Genomic DNA, 13,376 nt, shown 5'->3' on the forward strand with positions numbered 1-13,376 from the left:
CTCGAGAGAGCATTGTGGTATTTGTGGTAGGTCTGAAAGAATGTGTGGGATTTTTAAAGTTAGAGATGTGTTCAGGTGATGGAAGTGAGAACACCTATTTGGAATTGTGCCCCATTTCAGTAATGAATTTTGATTAATAAGCAAACAGTACTTCCTTGAAATTTTCCAGTATTAACTATCTTGGATTGACTGATTTCAAAATCCTCACAATAAATAACTCATGCTGGGCTATGATAAAGTAGAAATATTTTCCTTCTCTGTGACTCAGAGAGCTTACCTTTAAGTTTTTCTTATAGATGACAAACTTTGCATTTATTCAAAACAACTTGTTTAAAGGGCTGTTAGAAGAGAATGGAAAATGCCTGATTGTAGCAGCAAATCTTGAAGTATTCTTTCTTTGAAGATTGGGGTCTGGGGGTGGGAAGGTTGGAGAAAAATGCCTGGAAGTGCTAATCATCAACCAGATATCAGCAGGTTTTATCAGAAAAATCCTACAAAAGTAACATCATTCATTGCCTGTTGAGTCTGTTAAGATAAGATGTACCTACGTTAAATGCCCTGTAACTAATAGTGATGTGATGGAACATAGGTCAGAGGTGGAGGTATATAGAGTCTGAATTCTGGGTGCTGTTCTTTTCTAAGCAGAGTTTGTTCTTTAGTGGAGGCAGTACCTATTAAGCATGGCTGGAAAGTAAAGTAGTAGCATTTATTAAGCACTGGACGTTGTATATTTCAATGAGAGTTATCTCCTTCCCTTCAGCTCAAGTTTCTTAAAGTATATGAAGCTTTTACTGAGTGCTTGCTTCTTACCCTCAAAAGACAGATGAATTTACCCATTCTTTGTAACTTTACTGAACTCTGCAGTATTACCAGTACACTTATAGTTTACATATCTCTCTTCCTTGACTAGCTTTTTAGGGAAAGGAGTTAATTTTAGTTTCTAAATACTTGTGGGGAGGGTGGGTGGATGAGTGAATGGGTTAAATGTTATTTGGAAACTTTACACTGTTTTCCCAGTGACAATGACCTTGTTTTGAACCCCTACCTCAACATTTAAAAAAAAATTAATTTAATATAGTTTTATTTCGGTTCCCTCCCTGGTGGTAAATATCGGTCTTTTAAAAGTGGAGTTTTTTTCCAATAGAAAAATTAGCAAATAACAGGAGCAGCAATTTCTTGCAAAAATATAAGCTTTTAAATGAAAATAATGTTCAAATGTCCTTATAATTAGAGATATGCAGATGAAGACAACATTTCAAAAAAACTGACAAAAATAAAAAAGGAGGACAATACATTCTGTTGGTGAGGCTGTGGGAAAATAGGCATTCTCATATATTGCTGGTAAGAATCCAAATTCATGCAAGACTTTTGAAGGAAACTTGTCAATACCTAACAAAACTAGTATACACTGATTTTTTGACTCAGCATTCCCGTTTCTAAGAATCATACTGTTTCAAAGAAATGGTCATGGGGGAAAAAAAGAGGAAAACTGAGAAAAAGACTTAACTATAGAGGATAAACGGATGGTTACCAGTAGGGAAGTGGGTGGGAGGATGGGTTAAATGAATGATGGGGATTATGGAGTGCACTTGTGATGAGCACTGGGTGATGAATGTAAGTATGGAATCACTAAATTATACACCTGAAACTAATAATATTACACTGTATATTAACTAAATGGAATGTAAATAAAAACCAAAGAAAAAAAGAATCACATTGTTGCAAGAATCTACCTGCTGACAATATGAAAATATGCAAGTGTTTATTGCAGTATTGTTGATAATAGCAAAATATCGGAACTAACTTGAAGTTCACTATACAGGGAAGAATCTACTCAGTTGTGCAAAGGAAGTGTAGAAAAGATAAACCGGAAATTAAAGGAGCCAGTTACCTATAGGGAATGGATAGGAAAGGAGTGGAAAGAAGGGGAAGTGAGAACAGGACAGGAGGGATGAGACAGTGACATTTATGGGATCATGCGTTTTTTGTAAATTTTTGACTCTTAGAACCATACCAATGTTTTACATACTCAAATGAGAAAGAAATAATTAGTTAATTTTGATTAAATAATTAAGATCAGCCAGCATAGAACACAAATGATGACAAATGAACCTAACTGGATTACAAATGATTGACTAACCCATACTGAAAAGGATGGCGAAGAAAAGAACTAACCTATGTCATTTTGGGAAATAATATTTTGACTGGATATTGTAAGGCTAAAGACAAAAACAACTGTGCATAAATACAGTACTTCAGTGATGAATCCATTTCTCACAGGAATATTGGTTAGGAATTCTGTAACTACTTTAAGTGTATTCCAGATTTGAATAAATAAGTGAATATGTTATAAATAATAAAAGGTCTTTCACTGTCAGATAAAGAAGTTGTAAATAAGGAAGAGGCAAAGAGTAAAACAAAACTTGTGTTTGGTTGGAATTATAAGTTTAGTGATTGCTATCTTTATCTCTATTTCTATCCTGTCTCTATCTCTACACCTATCTGTAGATATTTACCTATTATATATCTACATATAGATGCATCTACATATAAATATATCCACATATAGATATTTCTACCCATTTATAGAGAGAAATAGATATTTCAACAAATATGATGTATGAGTTTGTACATACATATATTTCCTGGCTCTCTCCACCAAGAGAGCCTAGGAGCAATGAACATCCCAGTAACAATGAGCACACTTAGCACCTGGATTTTGGTTTCTAAACACTATTTTCCAATAAAAAGAACTAGGGCTTATTAGAGAATTAGTTGATTCCTGAGCTGGGGCAGGAAAAATAAAAAATAAACCTGGAACATCTTGTGGTGCCAGAAAATTAAGGAATTCCTCAATAAAAAGATGTAGGAGCCAACCAGAAGGACCTCCCAATAGCTAAAGCTGGGACAATTTGAGCCACAAAATAATGATAGTATTGAATTATGACCCATAGAATTAATATCCATGAGGCCATACTGATATAAATAAATAATTGAATAAACAAATAAGAAGAGGAGGAGGTATAGATCTCACAGAAGAACTCCCATTTGTATAGAAGGAATGAGGAAAATACAAAGTCACTGTGTAATGCTATGCAATTACACAGTGCAATGATAATTGCTATAAGCAAGATCCATCAAATCAATGGATGAAAGTTTGAGGAGAAACAGGGTACAAACATAGCCTCAAAGTTTCTTCTCAAGAGATTTATCAACTATAAAAAATTTAAAAAGTAGCTTTATAGCGTAGAAACTTAGCAGACACTACCTTAACCAAGTGATTCATATTGTATCACTAGTTGATATCATGTAGCCCCTGATAATGATGAATTGAGAAGGAAAGAACATAGCTAATGTGACCTTCATGCCAAAATGAATAACCTTATACTAATCATTAAGAAGTATCAGACAAAGCCAAATTGAAAGAAATTCCACAAAAATATTTGACTAATATTAATATAAGTGTCAAAGTCCTGAAAGGCAAAAAGTCCTGAGAGACTGTCATAAATGGAAGGAGACTAAGAAGACACAACTAAATGCAAGGTGGATCTTAGTTGGATCTTGGAGGATGGGGTGGGGGGAAACTAGTAAAATTTCAGAAAAGTTTGCAGTTTATGTAATAGCATGGTACCGGTGTGAATTTTCAGCTGTGATAATTGTACACTGGTTATGTGAGTTATTAACATTAGAAGAAGTTAGGTGAAGAGTATATATGAACTCTATAATCTTACAACTTTTCTAGAAGTCTAAATTTATTTCAAAATTAAATTTTGGAGAAGAACAACAGCAAACAAAAAAGAACAAGAGGAAGAAAATAACAAAAATAAAAACCCCAACGTATGTCATCTTTTAAAAATACAGTAAAACCTTGGTTTGTGAGCATAATTTGTTCCCGAAACATGCTTATAGTCCAAAGCACTCATATATCGAAGCTAATTTCAAGAATGATTGGCTCAGTTGTGATCACATGATGTTTGGCCTCGTGTATTATTTGCATAACAAGACATTGCTCATTTATCAAGTTAGAATTTATTATAAATGTTTGCTCATCTTGCAGAACACTTGCAGAACAAGTTCCTCGCAATCCAAGATTTTACTATAGTTAAACATATTTGGGCCATGCATGTCAGTAATAAAGTAAGCTAGCTGCTAGTGACTGTTTTTGCCACGTTATGTAATAAGATTGATTCTACCAAGAAAATACCATATACTGGGTGGCTTAAATGATGAACATTTATTTCTCACAGTTCTGGAGGCTGGGAATTCCAAGATCAGGGCCACCAGTATATCTGGTGTCGGGTGAGGACCCACATCCTAGTGCATATGTGGCTGTCTTGTCACTGTGTCCTCACATGGTCAAAGGGGAGAGAGAGCTCCCCACAGCATTTTTATAAGGGCACTAACTTATTCATGAAGGTAAAGCCTCCCAAAACCTCCACTTCCCAATTTTTTGGGGTTAGGATTTCAAAATATGAATTTGGGGGGAATGCAAACATTTAATGTGTGGTAATTGCCTATCAAAATTGGACTTGAAGGTATTTCTAAGACGTGAGATACAGGCCTGGTAGTCAATGGACTGTACATGTAACAAAGACCAAAAGTACTATGTTAGCTATCATACATACTGGTCTTTATCTTTAAGTTTCTGTGTTGGTTTGGCTTCTCTGTGAAAATAAAGTTGCTTTCCGTTCAATAGACGTTTTGCCATTAATATACTCATTAAAACTTTTGGGGCCTGGCAAAATTCTGAATATGTTATTACTAACTCAGTGTAGTCTTCCAAGCAGATAAATATACTGATTAATTGCACAGCTGATGCCAAGAGTCAATAGACTCCTATTTAATATGAACAAAAAATATCTCAGATAAATGACCACTTAAAAATCTCAGAACTCCCACAAATATGAATTCCTACAAACTATGAGTAAATAACTATAGAAAGGAAAAATTTAGATACTAAGAATTTAAACAAGTTCACCTATCATTATATACCAGATTTTCCAGTCCTTCTCAGAAAGTGATAAATTATTTCATTTTGAAACCACACTAGTGAGTCACTTGCCAGAGCTGGCCCAAAGTCAGTAAGAAAATAGAGAGAATGCCTAACTTTAAAAATCTTAATTAGAAGCAGATAACATAATTTAAAATTTGGTCATTATGTAGTAATATATCTTGAATTTAAAATAAAAAATGATTGCAAGTAAAAAATTTGATTTTGGCTTACATAATAATAATACATAGAGAATGTGGAAGTTTTTCTGAAACTAAAATGTGCCACTTTCCTACCATCCATTGTGCTCATGGCTACTCCTCTTTGTTTTTGTTTTGTCCTGTTTTTGGATGTTATGGTACATGCAGAAATGAGTTCTCCTTAAGTACTGCCCAAGGTACTTTTAGGAAGACTAAAATATGTGCCTAACCTGAACCTGATGTCACCTTAGGAGTTACTTTAACAAACATGTAAATCAAAGACCAGATAAGGGGAGGAATCTTTATTTAAAAAACAAATAAACAAACAAAAAAACCCCCTAAGTCTAAGTAATAAAGCTCCAGTGATCCATTCCCTTTTGTACTTACTTTGATCAAAAGTCCATAATATATACTAGGAAAATATTTTGCATTAAAATGTTATGTGCTCTCTTTGGTTTAATCTGAACTCATCTGAGAGTTCCATAACAACAACAACAAAAATCTATAAATGTGATCCCAAGTTTGTTTTTTCAAATACTGTGATGATCCCTTTTCTTTGCGATGAATACACTTGACCACAAGAACCACTGTCATTTAAACTAGACAGCAGCAGGCCATTTGAATACGAACTGTAATGGAGTTCGCTTTCCTGCCTTGCCTTCTAAGAGTTTGCAATTCTCTTGAGAAGAGGGAAGATTCACAAGTAAACTCTTCATATCATCAAATAGAAGAGCCACTTAGTGTGACCATTAAGGAGCACCTAGAACCCTTGGTGGTGATCACCCAGTGGTGATAGAGCCTCTTCTTGCAAAGATGATAGAATATCTAAAGCACTGTCACATTTCCCCTCACTGAATCCTTGCAACAGCCTTGCCTGGAAGGGAGAGAGTCTCATAAATAAGGAAATTGGTGCTCCAGAGGTCAGGTGCCTTCTAAAATCACACATGGACCTGCTCACTCTGCTCAAGTTCCTTGAGGCTTATGCTAAACCGTTACTACATTTCAAGGAATAGCATTTCCCTCAAAGTAAAGAAACAGCTCTCAGCATTGGGTTCCAGAGCAGGAGAGCTCTACGGGAAAACTCTCTGCCTCTGCATGTGCGGCATGAAGGGATATTTTTAGATGTTTTCCTTTTGTTAATTGCCTCTCCCTCCATGGGGAATTTCTATGGGCAGAATCCCCAGATGGGCCAAGTTACTCACTAATTCCCGAAGAGACTGGAAAGACAAAGGCCATGGCCCAGGTTGCCTGGGGCTTTAGAACTTCCCCGGTGATAACAATGCTGTGGCTTTAGCAAGATCTTCAAGGACCTCGGAGCCCACAGAGCTTTGGTGATCCCACTGAACAATGCGGCTAAGAGGTGACTAGAAGGAAGGCCTGGATGTATCCTCTTAAGTTTTGGAACCTCCCCAAATGACCTTGCTAGAGCTCTATTATGAAATGAGTTTAGAGAATGTGGAGCCAGCAGTGGCTATTAGCTCAAAAGGCCCTCCAGATGTCCTGGCTTTCATCCATCATCTTTGAGAGGAAAAAGGAAGAGGCTTTTGAATGAGTATTTCTCCAGGGAACTTCAACCTTAAGCTTCAACCTTTAGGGAACATCACAGGAACTGTAAATCAGGTTTAGCCTAGAGAAAAGAAAGAAGAAAGGGGTGATGAAAACCATTCTTACTCCTTTGCAGGGAAGAGGTAACCAGCCAGTGGCTTTGGAACAATGGATGGAAAGAAAATGTAGTATGTTTTTGGTTCGATGTCAGGGTAAATCTTCTAACAGGTTTTGTGCAATGAACTATCTGGGGAGTTGGTTGTTGTCTATTATCTGAACCTTTCAAGCAGAAATGCTAATATTGGTATAGACACTGGTGATCCTTGGAAAGTGAAAGCCACCAAAAAACCTACAGGTGAGGGGCTAAGTAATAATTGCTAACACTATTATGACACTTTATATCAAGTTTTTTTTAAATCTTCAACAAGATAGATGCTATTATTATCTATAAGGTATATAAGGTAAATGCTATTTATCAACTCTCTTATTGATAAGGAAACTGAGGCACAGAGAGGTTGAGTAATTTGTTCAAGGTCACACAGCTAGAGTAGGAATTTGAACATAGGCTGCCTGTCTCCAGCACATGAACTGCTCACTGTATTGCTGTGTCCTCTCAGGTCTCTTCTTGCCCTGAGGTTCCAGATAGGGTGGAGTCTGGTCCCATAGCCAACATTCTTTGTATGCTTCACTCACAAGACTTCCAAAGGGGCACTGACGGCCTCTGAGAATAAACAAAGCCAAAGAGGTGGCTGATGAAAAAAAATCGAGACCTGTAGACCCACAGGGAAGCTCACTGGTCATCTTTGGCGTCAGTTCGCCGAGTCAACCTACCAGAATATCGCACCAAAGCGAAGTGCTGTTGTTTTCAAATTTCCCGCCTCATCTGCCTCCCAGTCTGCACCTGTGGCCTTGCCTTCCTTCTGGCCTTCCTCTTCCTCACCCAGTCACTTCCCTCGCCCTCGCAGCACTTGCCTCCCCACTCACCTGTGCTAGAGCTTTTTCAGAAGACTGGAGGCCAAGGAGACATCATGAAGTTGCCAGTTCTCTATTCCACACCCTCTTCCCCACTCTGCGCCCAGGGTGGTATGTGACTTACCCAAGGTCACAGAGCCCGGATCAGAAAATCCAGGTGTCCAGACTCCCACATCCGCGCTGCGCCTAGGCACACTTGCGCTCTCATGGCTCGCACCCAAGAGCTTTCTTTATTCCACATCCCCACCTCCCCAGCGCCGCGCCCCCCCCTCCCCCCGCCAGTTCCCTGGAGTCGCTTCTGACGCTCCCGCAGCCTCCAGGGTCCAGCCCTTCCTGCGGGCGCTTCCCTTCCGCCGGATTCCCACGCTGGAGTCACCGTCGGCAGGAGCGCAGCCCGCGGGAGCGCTACCTTCCGGGCTAGCTCGGCCGGGCCCCGCGGAGACCCTCTCGGCGCCCCGCAGCCCGGCACTGCTGGGGTACTGAGGCGGGCGGGCGCCCCAGGCTCACCGCCAGACCCAGAGGGCCAGGGCCGACGCGGGACCCCTTCCTCGTGCCTCCGGGCGCCGGCCCCTGGAAGGGCCACGGAGCCACCGTGACGTCCCCCCGCGTGGCCCGTTCACTCACCCTCCCTCCCGCAGCCCAGCAGCTTCCTTCGGGAAGTCCCAAAGTATCACGCTCGAGCTTACTGGGGTGTGGCCGAGCCGCCCGTCCCCCGCCCCCCACCCCCCCCCCCACCCCGGGCTGCCCCCAGCGGAGCGGCACTGCCTCCTCCCTCCCAGCCCGGCCGCGGCGCCCGCCGCGCTCCTGACCAGAGCCCAGCTCCCCGTCCACCTGGGACGCGCGCACCATGGACTCCGGACCCGGCTGCCGAAGACAGGCGGCCTTTTGGTTGGACAATTAGCGGAGGTGGGCGGGGAGTTGACGAACCCCACACGCGCGCCTCTCCATGAAGATTCTTGAGCTTTCTTTGAAGAAAGGAGTGCATATGCTGCAGTGTCTCTGTGGAAGGAGCCTGAGGTCCAGCAACAGCCTAAGTGGTGAGAAAATGTTCTTTCCTCGGCCTTAAAACGCTGCAGATGCCCCCCCCCACCCCTTCCTCCCCCTTGGCTCCCTCTGCGCTCGGCTCCCCTCCTTTATTCCGCGCTGTCAGTGGGAGAAGGAAGGCGGTTCCCTAGTGGGGCGAGAGAAAGGCCCCGGCCGCCGGTTTTGTCTTTGGGGGTGTTTTTTCCTAATCCCCGAAGTCATCTGCGCTTTGTAGAACGCTCTAGCTCTCGCTGAGCGCCTGGACTGGAACCGCGGGTCTCTTTTGGAGGGGTGCTTATAAACTGACCTGCTTTCGCACTTCCTCGCGGCTCTCTCCTTGTGACTTGTAAGGGCGGTGTGCGACTTGGAGTTGCTCAGTGTCTCCTCTTAAGAAGTTCCTGATGCGTTCGACAGGAGAGGGGACTTTTAAACAGGTGGCTGGCGAGGCAGGTATCTTTTATTTTTCTTGCCTTGTCGGAGAAGTAGACATCTGGCCTTAGTCAGAGAGTAGCTTTGCCCTGGAGACCAAACAATTTCTGTCCTCGGTACTGAAACAGGAGAGTCTCAATTAGCCCTGGGTTTAACCAACCGGGTCTCTCAGGAAAGGCCCAGGGAGGGAAAGAAAGAAAATCAGACCCTTTAAATGACCTGCAAAATTTAGAATTTAAATGAAAAAAAAAAAAAAAAGAGGAAGGAAAGAAGGAAAGAAAGAGAGAAAGAAAGAACGAACTAAGCTAAAATCAAGTAAGTGAAATTTTCTTCTGATGAAGCCCTACAAACGCGGTGCTCTTTCACCACACTTTGATTTGTGCATCTCTCTGTCTCTTTTTAAGGTGTAAGTATCCTTTAATGTGATTATGTCTACTAACCTTTCGACTGCTAATCTAGTTTTTGTGTCTTTTGGTTTTCTTTACAAAATGGGGGTGGGGTGTGAGGAGAGGACAGGTGCCCTTATTATGTCTAGGCAAGTGTCTCTTTGTGAAATAATTTGTCTTGCCCATAAATTGCCCAGTAACTTTAATGTTCAACAATTTAACAATATTATAATAGGCTTCATGTTTAAAACTTCGTATGCTATTCTGGGGGATCTGATTCATTTGGTTACCTCCCTATTTTCACCCTGTTCTGGAACTATAAAGATTATATTTGGAAAGGTTAGAATATATATAGATTTCATTCATTTTTTTCCCTAAAATTTTGACTTTCTGGCTACTCACCACTCTAAATGAAAAGTAAAACTATTTTAAAAGAACTAATTAGGTAATTTATATGTTAAATATGAGAATATACACTTTTGAAATACAATCACAATGAGATCTTATATTTTTACTTTTGTTGAATTCATAAGATTATTTACAGTCTTTTTTGCCACCATATTTATAAGTGCTCAATGATATCCAACTGCTATATTTTAAATTAGTATGCTTGATGATGAAATTTCATATTTTGAAAATACATATCTCAGGAAGCCGGTAAAGATGTATGTTTATTTCAGTTTTCCTTGTTCACATTAAATAACACATAGATTGCAACTTGGATATGTTTTCTGGATGTGAAAAAGTTTAAGTATATATGGTGTGTAATAATGACAAGGTGCTACCTTGTGTAAAAATAGGTAACATATTAATTTATATTCAGAGTCAGTTTCTCAAATAGTAACAGATCCAAATAGAAGTGATAACATATGTGATGGGGCAGCATAGGTTGTTGTAAAATCATGACACTTAGAGTCAGAAGACTTAGTTATAAAGCAGTCTTAATAAAATTACTAAGAATCCTTTAACTAAGTATTTTTATCTGGAAAAAGTGGAAATAATAGCTCTAGCCTGGTTCCTATATCTTGTTTTAAAAGATTTAACATGCAACCCTTGAAAACTGTTGCACTTTATTTCTTTATATGCTTTTTTACTTAGTGGGGTGGTTGGTTAGTTTAGGGGATGATCACTCCAACATATTTTTTGTAAAATGGTCACAAGTAGTGAAGATGAAGCTTCCTTCATAACTTTTCCACAGAGAGAGATAATATACAGAGATAATATATAGATAATAATATAATAATATAATAATATACAGATAATATACAGAGTTACTGAGAGATTGTTTCTGGGAACTACATTGCTGTTGTTTGATTGTGGCCTTTCTTGGCTTATGATCTTGGATAACATGCTTGACCTTGCCATTCCTCAATTTATGCATAAATGTTAATTACTATGGTAATAGTACGTACCTCATAGGTTGTGGTAAAGATTAAGCAAGCTGAGAATAGCTAAAGATTTGTTGAACTCTTACTATATGCCAGACATTATTCTAAGAACTTTGAGTCTACCATATATAATGTGCTCAGTATATTTTAGATATTATTATTATTGTGCTCCATTTTAACATGATTTCACTCATGTGACTTGTACCATTAGCATGGCATCACAGCAATTCCATGTGAAATGTTTATATTCCCAGTGTGTGAATACATTGAGGTAAAGACATCAGATACATTTTCATGGAACAAGTTTATAAGAATAGAACTGGAATGCCCAATATTAATTTTTTTCAACTTACCTAAAAAGAAATATAATAATATTTTGAACTGTGTCAGAATGGAGTACAAAGTTTTACACCAGTAACATCTTCCCCATTATTTTACAGCTGAGGGAAGTAAGGGCCACAGGGGAGGAGTGGCATAATTTGTTTTAAGAAGTTAAAAGTTCAATCCCTTCCTCTAATGGATTGCTGCATTTTTGGAATTGCAAACATTTCAATAATTTATTTAGGTTTCATTAAATAAATGGAGTTAAACAAATACAAAATGATCATTAGTAACTTTCGATCTTCTTAGTATAATTAAAATGTTTTATTGCTCCTGTCTTTCCTCTATAGTACCAAATATTAATCTTGCCTAATATATCCATTATATTAGTTTATAAATCCTTTTACTTCAGTAGGATGTAGATAGTATGAGATATCAAATAGAAAACAATCTTAGACAAGGTTAAGTGGGTTGTTTATGGCTTTTTCCTGGTATCTTATGATCTTTTTTTTCCATTTCTCAAAATCAGTGATATATATTTTTAAGCATGGGGAGCCTATGTATTGAAAGAACATTAAGAAGTTTAAATTCCAGGGGTGCCTGGGTGGCTCAGTCAGTTAAGCATCCGACTTTGGCTCAGGTCATAATCTTGCTGTTTGTGAATTCGAGCCCCGCATTGGGCTCTGTGCTGACAGCTCAGAGCCTGGAGGCTGCTTTGGATTCTGTGTCTCCTTCTCTCTCTGCCCCTCCCCCACTTGTGCTCTGTCTCTCTCTATCTATCAATAAATAAATAAATGTAAAAAAAACAATAAAATAAAATTCTAAACAATTCTGCTTAGAGTATATGACACTTCTATTAACCTGGAAAATGCTAAGATTTTAGTTTGAAGGGAGAGGGAAGTAGATTCATTTTTCCCTAGATTTGGGATCTTTACAAAGAAACATAAGCTCACTGAAGAGTAGACATTAAAACAATAGCTTGAATGACTGCTCCCTTTCCTCTCAAGATCTAGTTGGGAGGAAAGCAGAAGCATTCTATCAAGGAAGGGTTTCTCATCACTTTGGTAGGAAAAACCAATGAAAGAAGGATTCCTGTCCTAACAACCAGACTCCCAAGAAGGCTGTCTTAGGTATCAACCTGACAGAGGATGGCAGCACTTTTGGTAGTGGGTGCCCACAATAGTAGGAAAATAAGTGTGTATACCTGTGGGTGTGCACACTCATACCACAAGAGAGGGACAACACTGTGCTTGTCTTATCACCCTCAGCTGTTCCAGAAAAGCAGCCATTGGCCTCTCCTCCTTCTGTACACAGTCATAACTCTCCCGTGATATCCTGTCAATTAGGGGCTGCCTCAGACTGGTGGCACAGAGGATTACCAGATGTCCAGACATTGAGCTGTACAATCACATCAAGTAGCTTTGGTGTGGGATTGAAACACTCCAGGCAAAAGTAATTTATCAATCCTGATGAACACACAAAAGTAAAACCCAGTCATGCCCTTACTTTCAAATATAGCACCGCCATCTAAATTAAATTTGCCTGCTTACATTCAGTTTACATCAGCTAATGTATACCTAAGAGATTTAGGGTTTAACTACTGTACAAGACAGCCAGGTGATCTTGAATTTGGTTGCAATGTGGTCATTGTTTTAAGCCCATTTCTCAGGAAGGGATCCTCAACAAAGATAGCATTACACAGTTGTTTTCAACTTCTCTCTGCTTTGCTTGTGAGTATGTAGTCCTTTACTCTCTTTACTTTTTCTTCAAGGATGTGGGTCACATCCAAAATTTGGAGAAATGAAAATAATGTATTTATAAATGGAGAATATTTTAGTTTCTAATTCAGTCTTCAGAAACCCACCTAATTAAAAACAAATGGCAAAACTTACCTCTTGAAGCAATGTACTCAGTTGTTCACTTCATTTTAGTTAAGAAACATGGGCGATTTCAGTGTGTCACTGCCTTCATTTACCTAATCTTGGAAAACTTCACTAAAGAATAATTAATTGATGATTTATATGTGGCAATTATCTTTGTTGTGAAATCTTTCTTTGAGCTGGTTTTTATGTCATAATGTTAAAATTTTTCCTATTTAAATGTTGCTCCAGTGAGTACAATG

General features: G+C 39.2%; 1 protein-coding gene across 2 annotated transcripts in view; it reads left to right on the forward strand.

Moving 5' to 3' along the window:
* Positions 1-13,376, forward strand: part of FGF12 (fibroblast growth factor 12) — a 556,824-nt gene that overhangs the window by 176,721 nt on the left and 366,727 nt on the right. Inside the window, exon 1 of one of the 2 annotated variants that reach the window (XM_027061186.2) lies at positions 8,071-8,744. The exons of the other annotated variant lie outside the window; for it this stretch is intronic. Within the exon in view, the coding sequence (XP_026916987.1) occupies positions 8,654-8,744 (91 nt within the window). The 5' untranslated portion in view covers positions 8,071-8,653. Of the gene's footprint in view, positions 1-8,070; positions 8,745-13,376 lie in introns of those variants that run through there. 2 annotated transcript variants of the gene reach the window in all.

The sequence above is a fragment of the Acinonyx jubatus genome, chromosome C2 (assembly GCF_027475565.1).
Source record: "Acinonyx jubatus isolate Ajub_Pintada_27869175 chromosome C2, VMU_Ajub_asm_v1.0, whole genome shotgun sequence".
Taxonomy (NCBI): domain Eukaryota; kingdom Metazoa; phylum Chordata; class Mammalia; order Carnivora; family Felidae; genus Acinonyx; species Acinonyx jubatus.